The sequence below is a fragment of the Lissotriton vulgaris genome, chromosome 1_1 (genome assembly GCF_964263255.1).
Source record: "Lissotriton vulgaris chromosome 1_1, aLisVul1.2, whole genome shotgun sequence".
Classification (NCBI taxonomy): domain Eukaryota; kingdom Metazoa; phylum Chordata; class Amphibia; order Caudata; family Salamandridae; genus Lissotriton; species Lissotriton vulgaris.
Genome location: NC_141685.1, coordinates 1483987296 through 1484014637, shown reverse-complemented (window position 1 = coordinate 1484014637; position 27342 = coordinate 1483987296). Strand labels below are relative to the sequence as shown.

General features: G+C 46.3%; 1 protein-coding gene across 1 annotated transcript in view; it reads right to left on the bottom strand.

Annotated features, from left to right (window-relative positions):
• Positions 1-27342, bottom strand: part of FBXL13 (F-box and leucine rich repeat protein 13) — a 1406730-nt gene that overhangs the window by 67967 nt on the left and 1311421 nt on the right. Inside the window, exon 20 of the mRNA XM_086967348.1 lies at positions 25568-25731. Coding sequence (XP_086823474.1) covers positions 25568-25731 — 164 coding nt within the window. The remainder of the gene's footprint in view (positions 1-25567; positions 25732-27342) is intronic.

Here is a 27342-nt window from a genome sequence, read left to right as displayed (position 1 = left end):
TCTTCTGTTTCTTGCCCTGGCCATAAACAGTTTGGTGTCTCTCTCTTTGAGGGCCTTTGGATTCATACGCAGACACGATGAACATCCCTCAACGTCGTGGTCAGACAACTGGCACCAAAGACAATTATCATGGGGGTCCGTGATGGATATATGACCCCCGCATTCCCTACAAGGTTTAAACCCAGACTTTTTCTGAGCAGCTATAGCACTGCTACAAATACAGAAGAACCTGTAACAATGTTAAACTACTAGAAATGAAGAGTCTTGGAAAAACCGTTACGCGTCGACAGCGTTTTAAACGGGAACTGACGTCAGCAGGCTGACGAGGTATTCTTATGGCTCCGATGACGTCGCCCTGGGCTGCAAGTGAAGCTATTCAATTGTGACATCCTCGTTGATGTGGGAGAGCTATGGAGAAAAGTTTCTGTGGAATATTGCGCATGGGGTCATTCAAAAGGTGAGGAAACCACAATCAGATATATCCATTAGAAATAGGTTTTCGCGGTTTCTTGTTTGGTGTTCTAGGAAGATAACATAAATTCTTGGTTGGTATGAGTTGAGCATCCAGGTCTGGATAATGTTCAGGCATTGAGTGGTATTTTGTGAGTGCATGTTCCCTGAGCATCTCAGTTGGTGTCTGGAATTCTCAGAGTGATTAATTTAGTAGAATGTTGGTGTGTCATCTGGAGTGGAAGCTGGGAATCATGGTCATTGGGCAGGATGGTGGTGCCCTGACAAGACCCCCCTTGTTGTTGCTGTAACCATTCGTGAGTGCCTTGTGGTGTGTTTTATTAAATTTGCATGTAATGGAATTGGTCATTGTTGTCGTTAAATCATAGTATTTGATGTAGCTCTAATGTATTGTAGGTAAGTACTTCTTTACCAACTGATGTGGGCAGTGGACTTCTGCTGTACTGCTCTAGTTTTTGATTGCTGTTTTGCTTCAATACTTTTTCAGTAAGTCTCTACTGGAAGAATCATCGTCATCATTGTGTCCGGACAACGTCCCACTTTTTCCTAGTGCCACAGAGTTTTTCTGCCATGCAAGCGACAGAAGTTGATTATATGGAGGAGGAGGCTATCTCCGTACTGCTTTAGATGATGAGTTTGCGAGGCAGTGGATGCATTGAAACAGCATGCTGTGTCCCTGGCCTTGGCACCCTTGAACAAAAGATTGAGAAGCTGGCAGGGGCACAGCACAAAAAGGCTCTACGCCAAGCCGACTTCTTACCAGGGCGTCGATCAAGACACTTTCTAATGCCTAAAAAAAGGCCTTCCTGCAAGATCAAACACACACGCCAGTGCTTGACCCCTTCGTGCTGACTTCCTCCTCCCCCATCCCCTTAGAGGATGATGATCCTTAGGGTGATTCTGACGGGGATCTCGGTCCTTCCAGGATATGGCGCCCCTCTGTGGACTAAACTCCCCTTCCTTCCGCTCCTACTGCTGTCCCTAGAGATGGACATCCTGGATCTGGATGATCTTCTTCATCCTAGGTCTTCCATGTGGTCTCCAAGTGAGAAGGTGGCAGCATGCGGAGAGGTTTCCCAAGCCCTAGGACAAAGATGTCAGGGCCCGCTGCAGGCGGAGTGTCCCCGTACATTCCTGGAGGGGAAGGTGACCCTCACGCCTGAGATAAACAAGCACATGGTTACTCTCATGACAAAGTATATTAGGGACTTTAAGAAGGGCATAGATCACTCATGGCGTTCTTGTCAAGATAAGTTACGAGATCTTATGAGGCCGATCACAAAGATCCTAGACATGGCTGAAGAAGCCAAACAATCAAGTGATATCATATCTCCAGAGGTTCTGTCTGGATGGGGGCAGAGAGCAGTCATTTAGATGGGCAACACAAACTGTGCTCTCGGCAGAGAGACAGTATTCTCTCTTAATTAAGGTGGGCACAAAGTTTGGGGACCTGGCAGTTTCAGAGGTGGGACGCACTGCGCAAGGGGGGTTGTTAGGGGACCCTTTTATAAACAAAATTCACTGCTACATTCAACTCTCTGGATAAGGTGCAGGGCTCTATTAAAAAGATTTTTTCCCACAGGATTTTTGCCATGGCCGGATGCGGCCAGAGGCACTCTTTTAGCTGCTTTGTTACCAATGCCTCCCAGAAATGCCAAGGCTCCTGCCGGGGGCAATAACAAGACTTTGTGAGATTTGGCAACTTTTACTCCGACATTTTGAATTCACCTGCAGGGGCACAGGGGCTGGAAGTACCCAAAGATCTGCCCAATGTAAGTACTGTCCTTTCTTCCCAACTAAAAGTGGGGCGAAGGTTGGCTGTGTTTGTAGAGAATTGGGGGGAGGTCCATCAGACGAATCAGCGTTTTTGGCTGAAGTTCCTGGGGACTTCAGGTTTTTAAGCTCCGTCCTCTGTTTTTTTAACCAAAAATCAGGCCACCCTCATAGATCTAGAGGTAACAGAACTGTTGAAAAAAAGCATGATTGTGCCTTCAACTCTTCATCGGTCTGGGTTTGTCAGCAACATCTTTCTGGTGGAAAAGAGAGATGGGGCCAGCGCGTAGTGCTCAGCCTCCGAGATTTTAACGAATGGCTAGTATACCACCATTTCAAGATGGAGGGGATCCATCTTCTGCGAGACCTTCTGCATCTGAGGGATTGGCTAGTTCGTTTGGATCCTGAGGATGTCTATCTCATGGTTCCTATTTTCAAGCCTCATTGCATATTTCTGCAGTTTCTTTGGGGTCAACAAGAATCTGAGTTTTGGACCTTGTGTTTCACCAAGGTACTCAAACCAGTGGTGGAGTTCCTTTACACCAGGGACATACGTTTAATTCTTTACCTCAATGATATTCTGCTGATGGACCAGTGCCCCTGTACAATATCAACGCAGCTCCAGATGATAGTGGATTTGCTGGAGCATCTAGGATGAACTAAAAGAAATCCCAGTTGGTCCCTGTTGAACTTAGCCTTTTTTGTAGGGTCATCCCTGAACTTTTTTGCCTTCCTTCTATATTTTTTCTGACCTGTTGTTGGCTATTTTATGACTCTGGGCAATTTATCACTGCTGATCAGGGCTAAAGTGCATATGCTCTCCCTATTGTAAATTGATGTATGAATTGGTGATTCCATAATTGACGGATTTGGTTTACTTGTCAGACCATAGTACCGTGCACTGAGTGGGCCCAGGGCATGTAAATCCAATTGCTGCTTGCAGCACTGGCTGTGCCACCCACAGAAGCAGCCTTGTAAAATGTGTCTAAGGTCTGACATTGCAGAGTCTGTGTGCAATCTGGTACTGTCAGCTGACTGGGCAAGTGCACCGACTTGCCAGTCCCTCAACCTTCCCTTTTCTTCATATCAGACAACCCTATGGTAGACCCAAGGGCAGGGTGCATTGTAAGTATAAGGTAGGTCAATCCCTGATGTGTGTGGCATGTCCTAATAGTGAATTACAGCCATTTTCGTTTTTCACTATTGCAAGACTACCTGTTCTCCATAGACCAGAATGGGCAGTTACATTATTACTTTTATATTCCTAACTGACTCAGGGAACATGGTGGAAGTTCGAGTTTAATATGCCTGAACTCAGAATGATAAAATACATCTTTTAGTGAAGTTGTTTTTAACATTCTGTGTTTGAAAATACCACTTTTAGAAAGAAGGTATTTTCTTGTCTAACTATCCAGGCCTGCATCTGCTAGGTTGTGTATTCCTTGTCTGGAGTTTGAGTGACAGGGCTGGGGGATTCCAAGAGACAGAATGAGGCAGCCCAGTGGTGAATAGAGAGATCTGCATCTAGACGGGTGGGAGGAGTTGCACCTGGGACCTGAATAAGGCTGTGCCTGCCTTCCACAATGCTGGCTCCGCCTCCTGTGGTGTGGCTGATGTTTCTGCCCTGCACTGTGAAAGAAGAGAAGGAATCATGTCAACAAAGCGCTCCGGGCTGAGCTTTCCCTCCACAATGCTGGCTCCACCTCCTGTGGGGCGTCTGATGTTTCTGCCCTGCACTTTGAAAGGAAATAAGGAGTCTTGTCAACAGAGTGCTCCAGAACGGGTTTGGACTGGGCAAAGGCCCTTCTGCTCTTAGAGGACACAGGATTTTGGGGTATTGGGACCCTGATCCCAAGAAATTAGATCACTTTTGGACTACAAGAAGAAACCTCTGCTGAGGAGAGGAACCTGAAGAAACTGGGGAGAGACTATCCCTAAGCTGAAGTGCTGCTTGGGGGATTGGCCTGCAGTGGTTGCCTGACTGCCAAAGAGAGGAGAAAGAACTTTGTGTACTTTACTTTCAACTTGTGAAGGATCTCCAAGGGCTTGGAACAGGGCTTGCCTCCTGCTGAAGTCTCAGTGACAACAGACTTCAACCCCCAGCTCCCCAGAGTTCTTTGGAAGTGCCTCCTTCTGTTTTGGGGCCTTCTGAGGGATTGCGTGTCGCAAGGAGCTGGAAGCACGACTCAAGAGGAAGAAGTGTGTCGCCGTCCCTGCTGCTGCAGTCGTATCTTGGATGTCGCCGCTGTAGCTGTCGTATTGCACCGCTTTGAGAGAAGTGTCTCGCAACGAGGAAGAAGCGTGTCGCCATCGCTGCTGCTGCCGTCACATCGTGATTGTCGCCGCTGTAGCTGTCGTATTGCACCACATCAAGAAAAGCGCCTCACATCCACAGAGAAGCACGCCGCCATCGGAGCTGCTGCTGTCGCATCTTGGATGTCGCTGCTGTAGTTGTCGCATTGTGCGGAAGCCTCTCGCAACATCGGAGAAGAGTGTCACAGCAGAGGCTGTTGCCGTCGCATCACTGAACCAGGGTGTCACCACTGCAGCTGATGCATTGAAACGAGACTTCTTGCCTCATCGGAGAAGCATGCCGCATCTGCAAGAACTTCACGTCTTTATTTCTTTGCACAGGAACTTTGCCGCATTTCCATCGCTGCAACACTGTTTGTTGTGGAAGCGTCACACATCCAAAGGTACATTGACTTAAAGTGTTGCATTTTATGAACTGAACAGAACTAAGCTAAAACTATCATTTTAAGTATAGTATTGTGAATTTTTGTCGTTTGTGGTCTTAAATTAAGTCTATATAAAGAATACTTATTTTTAATATACAACTGTGTGGTGTCCATCTGTAGTGTTGTCACTTGATTACTGTATGTGGTCACAAATGCTTTACACACTGCCTCTGAGATAAGCCTGTCTGCTCGTGCCAAGCTACCAAGGGGGTGAGCAGGGGTTATTTTAGGAGTGTACCCCCTTACCCTGACTTGAGGCAAGGGTCCCTATCTGTCACAAGTACCTACCTGTGTCAACTAGATACCCCCAAATCTAACAGTTCTGTCTCAGCATAAAAAAATTGGGGTTTCAAAATCAACTCCAAATACTCCAATCTTAGTCGTACCTGCAAAAATGTGTCATGAACTCAGGAAAGCCATGGCCAGGACGCATTCGTCCCTCAGGCAATTGGCCCGTCTGGTGAGACTGTTGGCATCCTCGATTCAGGCAATTTTCCTGGACCATCTTCAGGGCTCTAAAACGGTTGAAGGCACATCACCTTTGGGAAGGAACAACTTATTTGGCCATGGTATTGAAATCAAAGGAGGCCAAGGAGGAAATGCGATGGTGTTTGACCCACATTGAAGCCTGGAACAGGAGAGCCATCCTTGGTTCCAGTCCAGAATTGTGATCAAATCTGATGCCAGCAAAACCAGCTGGGGGGCCAGCTGTGGCAGTGTGTCTGCAGGAGGAAAGTGGTCGTCAAAGAACAATCCCTTCACATCAACTGCCTGGAATTGCTGGCAGGCTCCTTTGCTGTCCTGTGTTGGACGCAGGACAAAGAGAGTTGCTTAGTGCTGCTGAAGATGGACAACTTCTCGGCAGCCAGCTATATCAACCACCTGGGGGTCCACATTCCAAGATGTTGGCAGAGCTGGCAAAAGGGTTTTGGAACAACTGCCTGGAGTGCAGGATCTCGGTGATGACGGAATATCTCTCTGGAAAGTCCAACAAAGTCACAGATTGGCATTCCCACCACATTCAGGATCTCCGTACGTGGCATCTACATCCAGAGGTATTCCAAGTTCTTCAAAGAATATAGGGGCTGTTCTTCATGGAACTCTTTGCTTCTCATCTCACCTGTCAACTGGATTGGTTCTTCGGTTGGAGGCCGGATTCGCAAGTGGAGGTGACGGATGCCTCCCTACAAGACTGGAGTGTGAAAGAAGGGTACGGGCTTCCCCCCTTTCCAATGATGAAGCGAGTGGCCATGCAAGTCAGGGGGCCGCTCGCTTCAGCGAACCTGGTGGTAATCACGGACACTTGGAGATCGCAAGTCTGGTTTCCAGGGATGATGGAATTTTCCAATCCGTCTACCCCAGAAACAAGACATTCTTTGGCTCCCATTGGAGAATCTTCATCATCTAGTCTTGGAGGGAAAACTTTCCTTCATGGCTTGAAGGAATACAGGCCTAGGTGGAAAGACAGAGGACTTTCGGAAATGGGCCAGGGTATTTTGTCCAAGGCATGGGGGGATGGCACCAATAAGAGATACAGGACTGCCTAGTAAAGATGGGTGCATTGATGTATGCAGAAGGATGCTGATCCAGTGGTATCAGGAGTCATTTTTTGTCCTCTTTGGTTAGTGAATGCATGGCTTACCAGTGATTAAATACTTTCCGCTCAGCTATGTCGCAGGCCACCTGCCCATAGAAGGTTTCCAGGTAGGGGAACTCCCAATGGTAAGACAATTGATGAGGGGAGTGAGATTATCAGTCCCTCTGTTAACTTGACCGTAGGTTTCTGTCTTGGTCAAGCAATAAGTGTCTCTTGAGGAAGCAATAATCAGCTAAGCTGGTCATGTTGCTGTGTTTAATCTACTGCAAGAGGGTTTCGGATGAATATGCCCTGGATATTACAGGCAGGGTATTCACCCCTGAAGGGGTTACCTTTCATATCACAAGACAAACAAAATGTAATTCCAGAATTGTTTCTTACCTGATGCTTGTGTATGTCCCTAAGTTGAGTGTTGTCCGCTGTCTCAAAGCATATGAAGCACTTACCAAGGAAGTTTGCCCAGCTGGAAAACAACAGTTTCTGATTGCTTTGCATGTACCATTCAAGGCGATTTCTTCCTCCACCATAGCCCAGTGAGTGAGGGATGTCATGCCAGAAGCTGGTATTAACACATCGGTGTTCAGAGCACACTCGGCAAGAAGTGCTCTGGATTCCAAAGCTTTTTCTTTAGGGGCTTGGCTCAAAGACATGGTGAATACAGCTAATTGGTCATCTGACTCCATGTTTAAAATATTCTAGTTTAAACCTGTAATGGATATGACTACCCTGGTGGTGATCAAGCTTTGAATGAGCAGAATCCTCACCTCTGGTCCTCACATAGAATATAACATTTCCTAGCCATCATAACAGAAAGTTTCAATTGCATTAAGGACACGGAGGCGCGGTTTATTCCCACCTGATCAAGGCTGATTGTTCCCTCCCTGATGTTGTTTTGCAGGGATGTGGAATTTGGGATTTTTTTCTTGAGGATAAGTATATTTATGGTTCTTGAAAGAAAATGTTCAATAGTTACCATCACAATGTACTGTAATGTTCTCTGTGCAGGAGGTATTTTAGGTTACTTATGGTGATGTGTCATGCAATTTGAGCATGATTGTTATAAAAAACGTGGAAAGGTATTACAAGTTTGGTTTCTATGTTTTAGGGAATGGCACCTCTAAACAGGAGTGAGCCAAAGATCGAAGGAATCTTTTCTGAGGAATGCAGCTCTTGCAAGAAGAAATAGGGGGCATAAACAGTGAAGATGGACTATATTATAAGGACTGTTTATTATATTGGTTGTGTTGTTTCTTCTCTTTCCCTAATGGTTTTCTGGGAAAGGTAGTTGTGTGTTAAAAGGCTGCTGTATGGAATGAAGTGGAGAAAGATGAGCAAAATCATTGCCTCTGTTTCCTTAAAAGAATAGAAACTTTTTGTTAAGATAGCTAGGAAATTTTATATTACAAAGCTCACTTAGAAAAAAACATAAACATATATAGAAGGGGACAAATTGGGCAGACTCCTACCCTGGTTGATCAAACAAGATTCCCCGATATCAAACCACCAAGAATACTATTGCTTGGACTTAGTCAAACATCCACACTTTCTTCACCACCCATTACAGTGGCTTATACACACGTGGATTCCCTGCGCTCCAGGACCAAATAAATATCTGAATTCCTAGAGGGAGTGGTTCTCCTATGGAGCAGATTTAGGTAATGGAAAAGCCCCACCAAAGAGAATGATGGACAGAGCGTTTGAGCAAATCAAACGCTCACCCCCAGTCAACTGATCTGGGTTTAATCCATCATCATTCTTTAGCTCACTCAACCACCCCAGTTCAGACATGGCCATATGCAAATCAGTCTGACCCTGTGCCTTATGGGAACAGTCCAGCCCGAACTGCTAAGCCATGTTTTCCTTGGACCGGAAACAAGCATCCAGGGACCGGTTTCTGGCTAATCAGCCGTCATCAGCAGGCTAGCTTGAATCCAGTGGCAAAGTGAGCAAGGGACCCACATCTTGGCATACCCTGCCAACTTAGGGTGAACAAAGCGATACCAAAGGGGATGATGGACGGAGCGTTTGAGCAAATCAAATACTCATCCCCACTCAACTGATCTGGGTTTAATCCATCATCATTCTTTAGCTCACTCCACCACCCCAGTTCAGATCAAGGGACCCACGTCTCGAAAAGCACCATCATGTAACAGGAGATTCGTGGAGCAATTTGTGACTTTCCCACAAATAAATCTTCTGGCTTTGACGGATTCTATATTGAGTTCTACAAAACGTACACAGATCTACTAATATCACGCCTAGCAGTCTTATATAATATCTTGCTGCAAGCTGGCATGGCACCCTTACTCCGACTATGAGAGAAGTGTTAAACCCAGTCGAGACCCTCTCGAAGTGGGCTCCTACAGACTCCTAGTGATATTAAGTAAAGACTACAAGATTCTCAGTAAAGTACTGGCACTAAAATAAATTGATGCTGCTGATGCCATTATTGGTGCACCCCGACCAAAGCTGTTTCATCCCGAGGAGAGCCATACCCTTAAACATTTGAAGGCTACATAACTTGATGGGTAGGGGCACAGGCAGCTGGTCGTTTTCTGAAAGTCTGATACTAGATCTTGAAAAGTCATTTAACACACTCTAGACTGGGCTTACCTGACTGAAGTGCTTTGCAACACAGGACTGGTGACCAATATTGGGTGAAGGATTCAGTTCCCATACACCCATCCACTCACCTGATTCAAAACAGTCCAACTCATATATGCTGCTCTGTGTGTCTGTCCAGTGGCACACCAGCCAGGCATAACCCTCTCTTCATTACTATTCACACTTGTGATGGAACCCTTAGTGATGAACCTCCATGTGCTAGGCCAGGAGTGGGGGCATCCATCTTGATAACGAGACACAGATGATATACTGATCTACATTAAAAACATTCCGTAGGTTGCTTTCGCTGTTGCATGTGAACTTAAAGCCTTCAAAGTAGTTTCTGCCCTGGGCGTGAACATGTCATAAACACATATCTTTCTTCTAAGCCCGACCTGCCTGAGAGAAGACAGTAGATAGCCACCAGAACAGACAGGGGCTACAACTTTTAAATATCTGGGCATCAACATAAACCATTCGAACATCGATATGCTTGATGGAAACCCGATAAAAGCGGTGTCCTCCTTTACATGCAGATAGCTTTCTGGAAGACCCTCCCTCGGACAATCCTCAGGCCGGTTGCCCTGGCCAACATGGTAAGGTTACCAAGACTATTATATTATATCACAAATCTACAGATACTGCTCCCCAAACGCTTCTTTAGCATGCTTAATGGAATGATGGGGATCTGATATTAGGTTGTGGGGGGCCCAGCTCAACTTTGTGGGGCCATTCTCATGCCGTTGACTGATAGAGGAAACTAGAAAAGTGTCATAGTTAGTGTTTACTGCAAAGCAAAAAGTGATTATAGCTAGTGTTGGAAGATGTGCAGCTGACTGGCTGCCTATGGCATCTCAGCTCACTCCAGTTCACACCTATGGCATAGGGTCTGTTACGGAAGCCCAACATCCTGGCATACTAGCCAAAGGTACACACACAACACTGACACAGAAGCACTACAGTGAACTGCGCAGACTACCTAGAAGCAGACACGTCCCTTACAATGAGCTTATTTAGAGTTTTGGCGATTTAAAGTCAGTGGCATATTGATAGAATACTGACTGTCCATCCTGGAGATAGAGGGCATAATTGGCAACATTCTGCTGTACCTGGAAAACTAGTGGTCCAACCATGACATAACTGCAGGTATCCGTTGTACATTGGCGGCTTTCTTAGAGCGGCGCTCACTTATTGTGAGCATTTTTGACGTGATTTTGGGTCTGTGTGGTGCACTGGTGGTGAAAATATCTGCTAGTAAACGCACACCCAAAGTGTTTAGAACTGGAGATAAATGGGTAGGAAAGGCAGACAGAGTGTGCAACAGAGTATATCTGAGAGTATAGTAAAAATAAGCTGTTGTTGGGGAACCAAGCCTTTATTGACTAAAGTGATCGTTTAAGGACAGAGTTTCTTGTGGGCATAAATTATTGAGCTCATTTAGCCAAAATTCTGCAGGTCATGAAAAAATGTCTCTACTTACAGAAACTGGCAAGCTGATGTTTCAGACAAAATTATTGTTTTTCAGATTTATATATAAAGCTGTTTTTTCTGGCATATTTCATGCAGATTTCAGGAGGATTATTTCCTGATTTGGTTGCATAGTTCAATTTGCTGTTGTCAAGGTTGTTTTATGGCTTGCAGGAAGGCATTTTATCATCTATATTGGTAAAACATTCTATGCTACAGACTGCTCCTATCTAGGGCTGTCCATGTTGAATGGTGTAAGCTGTCTGCTCTTTGGCTCTGTGGGCTGCGTGCAATAGAGAAGCAGCATTGTTTACAAGGCCCTTAGGATCTGTCTAGCGCTGCTTTCTGCGTAGAAAATTGTGAGATTAGTATAACTTTCTAAGGGCTGATGGAAAAATAAAAGACGAAAGATGCTACATACATTGGGACAGATAATAGGGCATTGGAAACTCTATAATCATTTTAAACACCCTGTGATTCATATACTTATTTAGCCAGTCTTTAGGGAAATTGTGCTGATAAATCTGCTCTTTTGCCACCATTTTTCAGAGGACTCCTGAGACATCACAACACTGTTGGAATGCCTGTTTGGTACTTGTTCAGAATCTCTGGATTTGGTAGCCCATTTCTGTGGAAAGTTACTTTTTGCCACCTTTTTTTTCTGCAAAATGTTGTCGGTTGGGGAGAAATATCCAAACCCCTTGAATGCCTTACTCGCAGGCTGTAAATCAGGTCAGGGATTATACGCCACCAGTTTCAAAGATGACTAGAAGATACTGATCTAATATGCTACATATTACAAAGTTCACTTAGCCTGTAATTGTACCCTTTGGTTCGTTTTTGTCACATCCATAGCACCATTTCACACACAATTAAACTCAATATCTTCCTACTGAACAACAGCAGTTGGAGCACTAGTGAAAGCTCCAAAGGCTTTGGTTGCTGTGCGTGTCTATGCAGGAAGGGCTGCAACAGTGGTGGACGTGTGCAGTGGCTTTCTAAGAAAAATGTTGGCCACCGGCACGCACATTTTTTACAGATTAAGCACAGCATACAATGTAGTAAATGTAAAATGTAGTAAATGGAGCATCACAGGACAAACAAAACAAAGCGGAGAGGTTTGCAGTAAACTCAACATAAAGAGATTTAAAGAAACAAAAATAACTAGTTACTTACCTTCTTGTTCTGGTAAATATTCTAACTGCAGATTCCTTACCTTTAGATCTCTAGTTTGGGTCGTTTCTAGCTGGTAAAAAGACACCACTCAACTGAATATGAAGGTGAGAGGGCAGTGAGGAATCTGTAGTTAAATAGAGAATCTACCATAAAGAGCATTACTAAAGGTAAGTAACTTGTTCTTCTGATGGATACTTTTAACGTCAGATTCCTCACCTTTACAATAGATACCAAGGGGCGTGGCCAAAATGGTTGTCGGATGAGGTAGTGTCTCCGAGTCTCTCCGACACTGAGGACATTAAACATCGACACAGCTTTCTCCCACTGGACACCGCTGCTAGGGAGACATGCTGGTCCCTGACTAGAACCACTGCTGTGGCGGCGGTACCCGTCGGAAGGCTGTGAGACGACGCCCTTGGGCTCCAAACGGCGATGGAGGGAGGAGGGGCTGGAATGCATCGTGGGCCCAGGAGCCGAGAGCGGAGAGCTGAGGCCTTGGGTCTCCCAGAAGAGAGGGGAAAGACCGGACTCCCGCGCAGGATCGGAAGAGCATGCAAAGAGCGCGAGGGCCCACTGGAGTGTGGTGCAGCACCAATGGAGCCTTCTGCAAGGTGTGGTAGGTGCGGCGCGATGGCGCAGCGTGACCGAGTGGAAGAGGGCCCCGGGATTGGAGAACAAGCCAACATCTTAGAGCTCCCCGTCCTGCGTTGGAGTTTTAAATAAAGAATCCCTCAGAGGCAGCCTCCCCAGGGAAGTAACGAAACTCGAAAAACCCCCAGGGGAGGAGCACCGAAACCCCTGCTAGGGTGCCAGTGGTGGGCAGGTGGGTTAAGGCGAGCTCATCCGCCATATACAAAAGCAGATTGCTGAATCGGCGGCTCCCCACGGGGGATCCAGATGAAGGAAAAGGCACATTAGCAGCACTGCACGGTACTAGTGGGGCCTGCTGCAAGACACAACCCTACTGTAGAGGAAAAATGCACTCTTGACCGGCCGCCCTCTCCACTACTAATGACAGTAACCAACCCGAAATCCGTAGACCAGTGACGGGCAGCCCAGGGTTGCTGTAATGGTCGGAAAGCTACAGATGAAATAAAAGAGGGCAAATACGTGGGCATTGAGGACAGACTAAAGGGCTTACCCCTTCCAGTGCTGCCGACCTCGGCGCCCGGGGCCCAGGGACTGAGGAACCACCCAGAACAAAAGGCCTCCCAGGGCAATGAATCAAAGCGGGTAATTCAGCCGGCCCAAGGATCCCTCCGCACGAAAAGCCAGTATCTGGCAGAACCTCCTCATGGGGCGGGCCCGATGGGAGCGGTGGAAGAGGAGGGAGAGCATGGCGTAGTAGGACAGTGCGGTATCACAGGTCCTAAAGCAAACGTGTCAGGAGGGCACAGCCATGGGCCCGAGGGCCGGCGCTAAGATCCATCCAGATGCAATATCGACACAGCTTTCTCCCACTGGACACCGCTGCTAGGGAGACATGCTGGTCCCTGACTAGAACCACTGTTGTGAATAGGAGGAAAGCACACAAAAGAAACCTCATATATGCGCATAGGCCCGGCAACACATTTCCATTGTGGCCAGAGGCTCCATAGTGTAACAGGATCTTGAGGCTTACAGATGCATTCAAGAGGAACCAGAGAGGTGCCAGATAGGAGAAAAGCCTGTGGAGAGAGCATCTCTACCCTACTCTCCCTCAACCAAGTCTAAATAAGGAGCAGAAGCTATGGCCGTGGCTCGAGCAAAAAAGTAACTCTCGGTAACGGATATGCTGATGAAGCAACCCCTGCCGGCCGCAGCATTTTTGGGCGACAATGGGCAGCAAGATGGAGCGGAGGAGGCGGACGGCACGCCACAAAGGCATTCATGACCACGCTCTTCATTTCCCTCCAGGAAGATCTTTAAGGAATGCAAGGACAGCTCTCAGCCAATTTGGAGGAAGTACGGAGGGATCTGGAGGAAGTGGCGGAATGAGCAGCGACCTTAGACGAGCGGGAAACCAGCAGAGACAAAGAGATCGAATGATGCAGCAAGAAATCATTTGCCTGAGGGAGCAGCATATAGAGCTGCAAGCACAAGCAGAAGACCTGGAAAACTGATAAAGAAGAAATAATGTCCGCATCAGAGGGTTGTCAGCTCAAGTAGAAGAAGATAATATACAGGCCTATGTCATCGCTCTATTCCATCATAAACTGGGTAGCGAATGCAGCTCGGACATCTAGATTGACCATGTACACCGCATCGGCCTGCGGAAAGGAAACAAAGCCACCCCAGTGTCATCCTAGCGTGCAAGCACGATTTCCAAGTCAAAGAAACTATCATCCAGTGCAAGAGACTGCCACCCAGTGCTATTCCGGGGGCAAACACCTATGTTCTTCCAAGGGAATTTCATTCCGTCACAAACCACCCCAGGGTGAAGGGGATATTGAATTCCTGGGGGCACCCCTAAAGCATCATCTTCTGCTACAAAGGGAAGCTAAGGCAGCTCTGATCCCTGAAAGAAGCAGAGGAGGCCTTGGGTATCTCAGGAACACTAGCACAGGAAGAGGGCGGCAGGCTCTCAGAGGGCTCTAGAAACAAAGAATCCCATTGGCACAGGGTCGGGAAGCCCTCCTCCAGCCATAAACTGGACATAGAGACAATGGCGAAGGAAAGAAAAAAAGGTGGTGATCATTTCACTCACTGGTTCACTGGATCGGCAAGTCTCCCCTTGAACTAGGTTTCTTGACGATGCAAGACTTCATCTCAGGAAGGTTCGGAGGAATGCACTTGCCCTAGACCAGTCTCTACATGAAAGACACCGGGATGACTTTCCATAGAAAGGAAGAGCCAAATAGGTCCAGACACCTACTGGCTGAGGTCCCCCCCCCGGGCTCTCCTACCCTGACGAACTGTCGTCAACTCCTGTTAGCAGAATGGTTCATATGTTCAGTTCAGATTGGGGTTTTGGGGGTTTTCCTATGTTGCTTCACAGATATCTTTTTCCTTTTCCTCCGCACCAGTTTCAGGCAAAACTCCGAGGTAGAGTTAGGCAGTAGTATCATAGGACATGCATCAATCCCATTAAGTGCAGCACTACATCCTCACTACTGCGAATAAACCATAGGCAAGGACCTGAAGATCATAAGCCTCGGCCTCAGTCACCCAGTATAATGCACAGCGATCCTGTCCCTGCTTGAGAACTCGGGGTGGGGACATATGCTTGCTGCAAGAAACGCACCTCCTACCAAGGGATACTGCGTGCATGTGCTCCCGATGGTTACCTCACCAGCTCTGGTTCTCAAGCCCAGCCAAAAAGAATAGAGTTGCCATCCTCCTGGGCGCGAAATTCAGTGGCAAGATAGTCTCAACTATAACAGAGGTCATTATGCGCCTATTCGCGATTAGAGTTCACTGGGGATTCACACACTTCTCCCTAGCTAATATATATATGCCCGAACATCCTGCAAGAGCCCTTCATCTTAATGCTCTAACTGACGTGCTGGCATCTCCCGATGCAGCAATTTTGGTGGGAGGGGATTTCAACCTGGTAATGGACCATTCATTTGACCGCTCATGTCAGCGGGCTGCAAAAAACAGCCTTTTTGGGCAAGTGCTTGCATTGGCTAGCAGAGAGTGGCCTTCAGGACACTTGGCATCACCAACACCCGGGAACGAGAGACTATATGTTCTACTCTGCGCCACACAAATCATGCACGCGCATAGACCATTTTATAGCATCACCAAGATCCCATTTGGACCACGCTATGTCACGGTCACGATACAGGCAGATACCGCTCAGCTGAGCCCTTCTAGATGGTGACTGCGTTAAAACCTCCTACAATCCCCGGCAGTTATGTGGGCCATTCGTGTGAGACTGATTATCTATGTACTAATGACGTGGGGAACACTCCCTGGCAGCTGTCTGGGAAACACTAAAACTAGTGATGAGGGGAAGAATACATCGCGGTCTCGGTGGCTGAGAACCGGTTGCACCAAGAGAAATGACGGAGCTTAGAACAAGAAGTGGCAGAGATGGAAGCATACACAAACGCACTGGAGCACCTAGAATGTGGAGAAAGCTGCAAAAGAAAAGGCTCCTTCTGAAGCGCCTGGACCTCAATAAGGCGGAATATGCCCCCTACAGGCTCCAACATGAATTTTATCTGAGCAGTGATCGTTATGGCCAGATGCTCGCACTGAGGCTCAGGGCTAAGACGATGGCAGCACCGGTCCCCTCGGTCAAACAGTCCTCTGGAGAGGAGATACATTCAGACAAGCAAAAAGTATAGGCGTTCAAGACTTTCTATCAGACCCTATATTCTGAACCGGACTCTCCACATAAAGATGCACACACTTACCTACAAGGAAGTCCAGTTAACCGCTTCCCAGAAACAATTTCAGCCCAGCGTGACCAACTGATATGAATCAAAGAAGTGATCATAGCAATTATTCACCATAAAATGCATAAAGCACCGGATCCTGACAGCTTCACGACTCAATGCTATAAAGCCTTCTGTCAGGAATTAGCACCGCTCTGAATGTGGTTGTTTAACTCCTTCCTCGAAACAGGTTCACTCAAAGACTCCATGGCGGAAGCCTCGTATCAGTGATTCTCAAGCTATCGAAGGATCCCAGAGAATATGGGTCCTACTGTCCCGAATCCTTACTCAATATGGATGTGAAACTCTTTGCCGGGGTCCTGGCAACCCGAGTAAATCCGCTTGTTGCGGGATTGTTAGACCCGGACCAAGCGGGCTTCATCCCCATGTAACAAGGAGGAGACAATACCAAAAGACTTCTCCACCTCATTGACGTCATCCATAGGTCACGCAGAGAAGCACTGTTCCTATCAATCAACGCTGAAAAAGCGGTTGATTGAGTGCAGTGGACTTATCTCTGCACAACTTTGGGTTTGTGAAGGCGTTTATAAAATGGGTCAGCTGCATTTACTGTGCCCTGAGAGCATTTGTGCGAGTCACTAGAAAGTCCTCTAGCCCGTTCCCGATTGCCAGTGGCACCCGGTAGGGCTGCTCGCTATCCCCACTCCTCTTTGCATTTATATTGAGCCGCTAGCACAAAGAATCAGAGATGACCCACAGATCTAGGGCATCCAAAGTGGGGCAGGCACCTACACTAACAGACTATATGCGGATTATGTTATCCTCTCGTTGCTGAACCCATTGACATCTTTGCCAAAATTATTAGATGAACTGAAGAGCTTCGGGGAAGATTTCGGGATTTAAAGTTAATTTAAACAAATCTCAAATCCTAAACTTATCTGTGCCCCCTGCCCACAAAGAAAAACTGCAGAGGAGGTTGCCGCTGTCCTGGGTGGCGTATTCCATGCCTTACCTGGGCATCCTACTTGCCCCAACCATCCCAAAGACCTCAGCACTAAACTATGCAGCACTCATTGATCAGACAGGTAAGGCACTGGACTTCTGGGACTGCTTGACCTTGGCATGTTTTGGGCGAATAGCGGCAGTCAAGATGACTGTACTCCGAAGTACACTCTATATTCTTCAAACTCTGCTGCTGGTTCTACTCCCGAAGGCACTCCGTACATTGCAACTCGCAATTAAAACATTTGTTTTGGGGGCAAGAGGCCGCGCTTATCAATCAAACTGGCACAAGCGAGAGGGCGGTGTAGGGCTCCCAATAGTCCATAGATACCTCCAAGAGGCACACCTCTGCTATATAGTTAAAAGGAACCATCCTCTTTCTGAAAAATACTGGGCCTTCATGGACCAGACTGTCACAGGAGTGAATATCTGGGGGGAAGCCTGACTACCACGCAAGCACAAAGCATGGGGGTTATATTCCTCCCCGGTAATATCATCAACTCTGAAAGTCTGGGATAGGGTGAGTTGCGAGGAGGGGCTAACAACATTCCCCTCGCTGATGTCCCCAATAGTGGACAAGCCCGATTTACCCCTTGGACGCGGCTCGGAAGTGTTCAACAGATGGAGAGAACAGGGATGTAAACGTGTAGGTTCCTTGTATGACCCCAATGGTTGTGTGCATGGTTGTGTGGTTGTGTGTCTGGTTGTGGTTGTGTGTGTGTGTGGTTGTGTGTGTGTGTGTGGTTGTGTGTGGTTGTGTGTGTGTGTGTGTGGTCATGTGTGTGTGTGTGGTTGTGTGTGTGGCTGTGTGCATGATTGTGTGTGTGGTTGTATGGTTGTGTGTGGTTGTGGTTGTGTGTGGTTGTGTGTGTGTTGTGTGTGGTTGTGTGTGGTTGTGTTTGTGGTTGTGTGTGGTTGTGTGTGTGTGGTTGTGTGTGTGTGGTTGTGTGCGTGTGGTTGTGTGTGTGTGGTTGTGTGTGTGTGTGTGTGTGTATGGTTGTGTAAATGAGTGTGGTTGTGTGTGGTTGTGGGTGTGGGGGCGGGTGTTGTGGGTGTTTGTGTGAATGGGTGTGGTTGTGTGTGTGGTTGTGTGTATGGTTGAAAGGTTGTGTGTGTGGTTGTGGTTGTGTGTGTGGTTGTGTTTTTTGTGTGTGTGGTCGTGTGTGTGTGTGGTTGTGTGTGTGTGTGGTTGTGTGTGTTTGTGTGTCTGGTTGTGTGTGGCTGTGTGTGTGTGTGGTTGTGTGTGTGGTTGTGTGCATGGTTGTGTGGTTGTGTGTCTGGTTGTGGTTGTGTGTGTGTGTGGTTGTGTGTGTGTGTGTTGTTGTGTGTGTGTGGTTGTGTGTGTGGCTATGTGCATGGTTGTGTGTGGTTGTATGGTTGTGTGTGGTTGTGTGTGTGTGTGGTTGTGTGTTGTGTGTGGTTGTGTTTGTGGTTGTGTGGTTGTGTGTGGTTGTGTGTGTGTGGTTATGTGTGTGGTTGGGGTTGTGGTTGTGTGTGTGATTGTGTGTGCGGTTGTATGTGTGTGTGTGGTTGTGGTTGTCTGTGTGGTTGTGTGTGTGGTTGTGTGTGTGTGGTTGAGGTGTGGTGTGTTTGTGGTTGTGTGTGTGGTTGTGTGCGTGTTTGTATGTGTGTGGTTGTATGTGTGGTTGTGTGTGTGGTTGTGTGTGTGTGGTTGTGGTTGTGTGTGGTTGTATGTGTGTGTGGTTGTCTGTGTGATTGTGTGTGTGGTTGTGTGTGTGGTTGTGGTGTGTGTGTGGTTGTGTGTGTGTGTGTGGTTGTATGTGTGGTTGTGGTGTGTGTGTGGTTGTGTGTGTGGTTGTGGTTGTCTGTGTGATTGTGTGTGGTTGTGAGTGTGGTTGTGGTGTGTGTGTGGTTGTGTGTCTGTGTTGTGTTTGTAGTTGTGTGTGTGGTTGTGTGTGTGATTGTGTGTATGGTTGTGTGTGGTTGTTGTGCGTGTGGTTGTGTCTGTGTGCGTGGTTTTGTGTGTGGTGGTTGTGTGTGTGGTTGTGTGTGGTTGTGTGTGCGTGTGTGGTTGTTTGTGTGTGTGGTTGTGTGTGTGGTTGTTTGTGTGTGTGGTTGTGCATGTGTGGTTGCGTGTGTGGTTGTGTGTGTGTGTGGTTGTGTGTGTGTGTGGTTGTGTGTGTGTGGTTATGTGTGTGGTTGGGGTTGTGGTTGTGTGTGTGGTTGTGTGTGCGGTTGTATGTGTGTGTGTGGTTGTGGTTGTCTGTGTGGTTGTGTGTGTGGTTGTGTGTGTGTGGTTGAGGTGTGGTGTGTTTGTGGTTGTGTGTGTGGTTGTGTGCGTGTTTGTATGTGTGTGGTTGTATGTGTGGTTGTGTGTGTGGTTGTGTGTGTGTGGTTGTGGTTGTGTGTGGTTGTATGTGTGTGTGGTTGTCTGTGTGATTGTGTGTGTGGTTGTGTGTGTGGTTGTGGTGTGTGTGTGGTTGTGTGTGTGTGTGTGTGGTTGTGTGTGTGGTTGTGGTGTGTGTGTGGTTGTGTGTGTGGTTGTGGTTGTCTGTGTGATTGTGTGTGGTTGTGAGTGTGGTTGTGGTGTGTGTGTGGTTGTGTGTCTGTGTTGTGTTTGTAGTTGTGTGTGTGGTTGTGTGGCTGTGTGTGTGATTGTGTGTATGGTTGTGTGTGGTTGTTGTGCGTGTGGTTGTGTCTGTGTGCGTGGTTTTGTGTGTGGTGGTTGTGTGTGTGGTTGTGTGTGGTTGTGTGTGCGTGTGTGGTTGTTTGTGTGTGTGGTTGTGTGTGTGGTTGTTTGTGTGTGTGGTTGTGCATGTGTGGTTGCGTGTGTGGTTGTGTGTGTGTGTGTGGTTGTGTGTGTGTGTGGTTGAGTGTGTGGTGGTTTTTAGGTCTCAAGCGAGACCTAAGAAAAGGAAAGCCCCCTAAGCGCAGAGATACTTTGATCAGTCCTGAACATGTATGCTGTAGGTTTGTGTAGTAGAATAGCCAGGGCACTGCTTTGTACTCGGACAGCTGGAGGATAGAGGCACAGAAGCCAGTATGCGATGCAGAACCTATATTAACAGGTGGCTGTGTAATGTTATATGCTACATTTTACGATTCTGAAAATCGTCCGACCTCGTGTCATGCATTCCAATGTGTTGTTTCGATGGACACGACGGCAGATTTCACGAATTACTGAGGACATGTTTAGCTTCAAAATGAAATCAAACGAGGGCAAACTCGGCAACGTTTAAGAATGAAACAGCGCTCTGATATGTTGGAAAAGGTTCCTTTTGGGCTGAAATGGAAACTCCACATTGGCTGTCTGATTCAGTGGGAAGATCATGCTTTGTTTGTTTGCTTTACTTTAAACATTAAAAGTAAAGCGCGGGTGCCGCAATTAAAGCAAAAGTTAAGAAATAGAAGTTTTTTTCTATTTCTTTACTTGCTTTAATGTTAAAAGTAAAGCACCGGTGCCACGATTCTAGCAAAAGTAAAGAAATAGAAAATAAGGGATGCGAGCGCAGCAGTGCGCGTGCTTGTTGCGTGTTCTAGCAAGCTGGTCGCCGCTTTGGGAGCACTTCCCAAAGCCGCTACTGAATGTCTCTCCGACAGATTATCTTAATCCAGACAATCTGCCAACTACCAGTCTATCTCTCAGCCACAGTATTTGGCGAAATTACAAGAGAAAAAAATGTATTTCAGCAGTTCTCCGAGCTAATAGAGACCAACCAACTTCTCCACACTGTTGAGATGGGATTCGGCACTTGGCATAGTACAGAACTGCCTGTTTTCTGTGCCTTGGACGACTTACATCAGTATGGAGATTACAATGTCTCAGCAACCTTAAGTCTATCAGATATCTTGGCTGTTTTGGACATTGAAACCCATTAATATTTTTTTGGTCGACACTATCCAACCTGTGATAAAAGATCTATCCTTGGTTTGGTTTTTCAACATTTTGTCAAAGAAAGTCTTTCAGATTTTGCTTCCAGAGCTTCTCTTTTCTGTCGTGTCTGTTATTTAAACTTTAAATAATTAATTTGCCATATTTAATTCAGTCGTTATGCTTAGTATGTTTTAATGTCGACAATTGGGGTGACTGCCACACAGCTGACAAACATTTTAACTGCCACTCCACTGTCCAACAGCAGATGAGTTTTAACTTTAAATGTAATGAAGACAAGACAGAAATGTTTCACCCTATGAAATCATCACCTTTCTGGGAGCTTTTTTTTCTGGCCTACTGTTCTAGGCCCCCTGTCCCGCGTCTAACATAACAAAAACCTGGACATTACATTTGATCTTCTTTGACTTTGACTGAGCAGATCTCAATAGTGGTAAAGGGTTGTCTTTTTCAGGTTCTCTTCTTAAATCGCTTTCTTCACCTCTTTTCTTGCCCTCACAAGGTTCATATACTGAACGCTTTTGTGGCAGCTCGACTGGTTTACTGTAACCCTATCTACCATGATCTGCTAGCCTACGAGATCTGCAGGTTGCAGTGACTTCACAGTTATTCTGCAAGCCTCTCCCGTGGCCTGCTTCCTAGAGATCATATCAGTGGTTGACAGTAGGGCTTTTTCCATAGCAGCCGTCATCAAATTGAATTCCCCACCGTTATTCCTTCGACAGGAATCTTATTTACCTAAGAGTTGGAAATTGTTGAAGACATAGCTACTTCCACCTATTTAGGTAGAAGCACATGTTTCTACTCTGTTTGGTGCTTTTCCCTATTGTGCCCTTTTTAGAGAAAGGTGTGTACTCGAATTGATCAGTGCTAATATACTCTGCATTGGGTCCATGTTGCAATGTATTGTTTCCTAACCTAACGTAACCTGACCTTCTCTGACACCTTCCCAAAGCGGGTCCTGAACTGAAAATAAGACATATAATGAGGGGATATATAGATGGTGGAATGATAATGTTTAAAACTTGACAAAGAGAGAGGTGGGTGATATAATGTTTTCCTTGAATGATTGTTTGGGGAGATGTAAGTTTGGGAAGCTGTTGGAAATCCTTAATTGTTGCAGTACAAAAGTTTACTAAACAACTGATGCCACAAAAAACACTGTGCCTAATTAAAAGTGCAGATGTTTACTTCAGAAATCATATCAGGTTACGTTACATGTTGTGACGTATTCAAATGGCATATTTCAAATTGTTCATATGGCAGTGTCCCTACAAAACCGGATTATGTTGTACATTATGCCCTGATTCTTTGCACGGGAGGTTCATCCTGGGGGTACTCAAAAATGTTTAGCACTAGACTTCTTCTCAATATTTCAAAGGTTTATAACTGCCATTATTATAACGTTTTCCTGTCTTTATTTAATGTTTTGTCAAAAGATGACAATGTACGTAGGCACAGTAAGTACCCATAGGCCCACGACTATCCGATTTATTACAAATGGGTAAACAATCACTTAACAGGTGAAGGGACTCAATGGTTTCCCAGTTTCAAGTTAGGTATTGCAATGCATTATATTATTCTGTTAGACCGGAAAGCCGGAACGAGTGATTGCTTGAGATGTTCAACTCCACTCCCCGATTTCTTGGGAAATCATATCCCGTGAAACAAAAAATTGGCATACACGTGATGGTCTCTGTTATACTTATTAGTCCCTATTAGGTGGTTCAACATGAACTCGGGTCCTGCTTTTTATATGCTACAAGTGGGCTGCAGCTCTCTTGATGCCACTCCCTGAAGTAACATAATTTAAACATATCTCAAGCCGGCACGGCAACCTGTTGTGCAGTCTTACCTTGCCATCTATCCCCAGCAAAATAAACCTAGTTGCCAGGCATACATGTTCCTTTTAACGCCTTTAAGGCATCCAGAAGGCAGGCCTCAACCTCTAATGGGGCAGGAGGCCTGGTACTCCGAACGTAGGACATAAGTGATTAGGTTTATATGGACTGACAGTGAAAAGCTCCAAAAGTATTCAAATGCGCCTTGCTGAAAGGTCCATGTCACATGCGGTGAGTGGCCTTCTTGTTGACTCCCCCTTTTCACACCCACTGGCTCACTCATTAGAAAAACCTAACAAATGAAATTGGACAATCAATGGAGAACCAATTGCATTTAATTTAAAAACAGATGTATGTGTTAGGTCAGGGCCGTCCCTTCTTAATGCAATCCCTGCGCTAGGAAGATCTACATTGCCAGACAATACATGTTTGCTCCTAGTATATAGTATGGACGTGTGGTGCTCATTCTAAATCTCGATCAGAACTGTGGAATTGCACAGCTATGTCATCACCATGAATATACTCCTGGGAAATTTCATTCGGGACGGCATACCACTCTCATCACCTTCAGGCCTTCCAACAGTCCTAATGTAGTCGTTAGGGTCGCTAGAAAGTTTTGACTTGGCTCACAAGGTAATTATGGTTCCTTGTATGAGTAATTCTGTGGGGTAAAAGCCCCCCCTAGATCCATCGCTAGTTGCGTTAAGGAGCAAACAGCGTTGGTAAAGCCAGTAGGTTTGACCTATTACTACCTGAGGAAATTGTTAAGGCAAGAATATGCCACTCAATTATAAAAAAGAAAAAGTCAACATATCTCTACCTAAACATAGTAGCAATTGAATATAATTCTGCTGGAACAGTACAAATGTTTCCAGGCAGGGGAACGTAGAACAAATAGGTATTTCTTTTATTTATATCTCAGGAGTATATGATTCTCACTTGGAAAGATAAGAGTTACTAATTGAGCTACTACTACCTAAAGAGATAGATTCAGTGCTCAAGTATGACTGTGAAAGAATCAAAAAGCATCAACAGCAGCCTATGGGAAGTGCTGATGGGTGGCCCAGTATGCCATCAGCTGAGAATTGTCAGGTTTTTGGTAAGAGCGGGGGTTGATCGGCAGGCACCAGGGTTCCCAGGCATACATGAACAGATGTGTGGTGCCAACTGTGAAGGCTGGTAGGCCGGGGGGAGGGCGAGCCCGCCAGTAAGCTACTCGCCCTGTGGCGGGGTCCCAGCCAAGAAAAGGGTGTGGACTTCCTTTTTGGTACGGATTGGCTGCCCATGGAAAGGGCAAGCATTCATTGAGGGGGTTCTGGGCTGGCGAGAGCGGGGACTGACCTGCTGGTGGTCCTGGCTTTTCCTGCCCTACCCCAAGAGGCCGGTGTGTAGATTTATAAACATTGGAGGGGGTATACCCCGGTATGGTTGTCACAAGTGGGGGCAGATTGATTTACCTGCGGCTCTGTTGACCGGAGGGCGGTCAACTTAAGGAGAGCAGGCTATCTTGGTTGTGGCCTGCTGGCAAAGCCCGAAGGTCAAGAAAAAGGCCCAGTGGACAGCGGGTTGCAAATATAATGACAATTTATAACTTTGAGATTTATGTTGAATCCTGTGGTGTTGATAAGCGAAGTATTTAAACATCTACCTTAATCAAGATGAATAAAGCATTAAAGACATGACACTGCTTTAAGATTTAATAAAAAGACTACGCGGTGAACGACAACAACCTGCTTCATGTCTTTTTTGTTGTGGGGGGGCGACTTGCACCCGGTAGGCACACTATGAATAGCGCCACCCGCTCCTATGGGCGTGGCGCCCTTAGTGGGACCCGGGGGCGGGAGCCGGCAGAGATGGCCTCGAAGAAATAGGATAGGGGAGAGCCACGTCAGCAGGGAGGCAGGGTCGACCTTCCCTCCCCCGAGGGTACAAAAGCCTTGGGGGAGGCGGAACTAACCCTCTTTGTCCTCTTCCAACAGCTCAGGCGGCAGCAGACCAGCGAGGAATTACCCACCCACCCATCCCTGCAACAAGGAAGAGAATGGCGGGGTCCCAGCCAAGAAAAGGGTGTGGACTTTCTTTTTGGTATGGATTGGCTGCCCATGGAAAGGGCAAGCATTAATTGAGGGGGTTCTGGGCTGGCGAGAGCGGGGACTGACCTGCTGGTGGTCCTGGCTTTTCCTGCCCTACCCCAAGAGGCCGGTGTGTAGATTTATAAACATTGGAGGGGTATACCCCGGTATGGTTGTCACAAGTGGTGGCAGATTGATTTACCTGCGGCTCTGTTGACCGGAGGGCGGTCAACTTAAGGAGAGCAGGCTATCTTGGTTGTGGCCTGCTGGCACAGCCCGAAGGTCAAGAAAAAGGCCCCGTGGACAGCGGGTTGCAAATATAATGACAATTTATAACTTTGAGATTTATGTTGAATCCTGTGGTGTTGATAAGCGAAGTATTTAAAGATCTACCTTAATCAAGATGAATAAAGCATTAAAGACATGACACTGCTTTAAGATTTAATAAAAAGACTACACGGTGAACGACAACAACCTGCTTCATGTCTTTTATGTTGTGGGGGGGCAACTTTCACCCGGTAGGCACACTATTGCTTTTCCAAGGCCTTATAAGAATAAGTTATATCAAACAACAGTACGTCTCGACATATAGATCTCTGAACATTTGAACATTCTAGACGTTCTGTGGTGAAACTATGAAACACTTACTTGGTAATGCTTCTGCAGTACAGCATCTTGAGGATCCGGAGTTGTTTGCAGCTCTTGCGAACATACTTCAGTGCCCGGTCACTGAGGTGTACACAGCCGGAGATGTCCAAGACATGGAGATAGCGGCAAACGCTTGTCAGATATTGAATACTGATATCAGTCATCTGCAGACAGAGTAGATGAGGCTGTGAGTAAACTTGTAATTTAGCATGCTGTACATGCTCACAAACGTGCCATCCAGGCAACAGGGTTGTTTTTGTCACCTGAATGGAAGTAAATTACCACCGTCTGCACAAATTAAGCACTGCAGCCGCACCTAACCTTTGAATTGTTAAACATCTTTAACAGGTGACTGACCAATAGAATTCCTGTGTATACACTAACGGCCACATGCATCAACCTATTTAGTAAGTGCAAACTGTGCGAATCGCAAAATTCGGCCGGTTGCGATTCCTAAATCGGTTTTTGGGATGCATCAAGCATTTTTGGTAAAATCGCTATTTTCAGCAAATTCCAAAAATGCGATTGCTTTTAAGGAATCGCAAATTTGCGATTACTTAAAAGCAATGCATGATTAATTTTAAAATTGCGAATTCACAATTAGGGGGTGCAAATTACCACGAGGTTGAACCTCCTGGTAATTTGCGAAAATGTGTTAAAATGCTCTAATTTGCATTTCAAAACACTGTCATGTTACAGACACACATGTCCTTAGGAAATGTGTTTTTGAAACATGCACTTCAAAATACATTTCAGGGGTGCAGGGGGGGTCCTTTGGACCCCCCCCCCCCCCGCAACCATGGAATGCATCAACATTTTGCGAATTCTAATTTGCGAATTCGCAATTCCCATTGATTCCTATGGGCCTTTTGGCCCATAGGAATCAATGGGAATTGCGAAATCGCAAATTGGAATTCGCATAATATTTGCGATTCGGTAAAAATTGCGATTTTTACCAAATCGCAAATTTTATGTACTTTCAATCATGCATCCCGTTTTGCGATTCCTTATTTGCGATTCCCTAAAAATCGCAAATAAGGAATCGCAAAACCGGACTTTGAGGCATGTGGCCGTAAGTGCCTTGCACTGCCTTTTTTCCTGATCCTATGAGAAGTCAGCGTGGCCTCATTGGTATCTGGAATGCCCTTGTCAAAAGTCAGACGTGCAGAAAAACGTAACCAGTTGGTGGCGAGTCTGAATTTCGAACTATAGTTGGCAGTTCTTCAAATGTTGTTTTCTCCGAAGATGAGCATGGAAAAAGATGAATGAGGGGCAGAGTGCAGAAAAGTGTGAATGAAGTGATATAAAAATGTCTGTTTGAGTCCACTGAAAGTTCATTAGGGCAACAGGTTTCTGCCAACAGGCATTCGTCAGGACCTAAACTGCAAGAAGTGATAAAAATGAAATAGAGAAGGTATACAAGCCACCACTGGAACTGAGTGGCCCAGTGTTCAATGTCCCTCTTCTTTTCAGAGGGAAACGTGAAACTATTGTGAAAAAAGTCACATGCACTCTCCGTGCTCCTGGACCATCTTGTGGTGCCCAGTTAGAAATCTCGGTGTCGTCCCTGTGTGAGATGGCAGGCAAGTGTGACTATCTGTTGAATCCCTACCCCTCTCGCATTTTAACCATGTCTCTGTGACCACCTAATAAACTTTCAGTGGACTCAACATTTTTATATCACACACTTCACACTTTTCTGAACCTCTTTGGAGAAAACACCTCATCTCCTCCCTTAGGGGAGTTATAGCCCACACTACGGTGTGAGGAGGGAA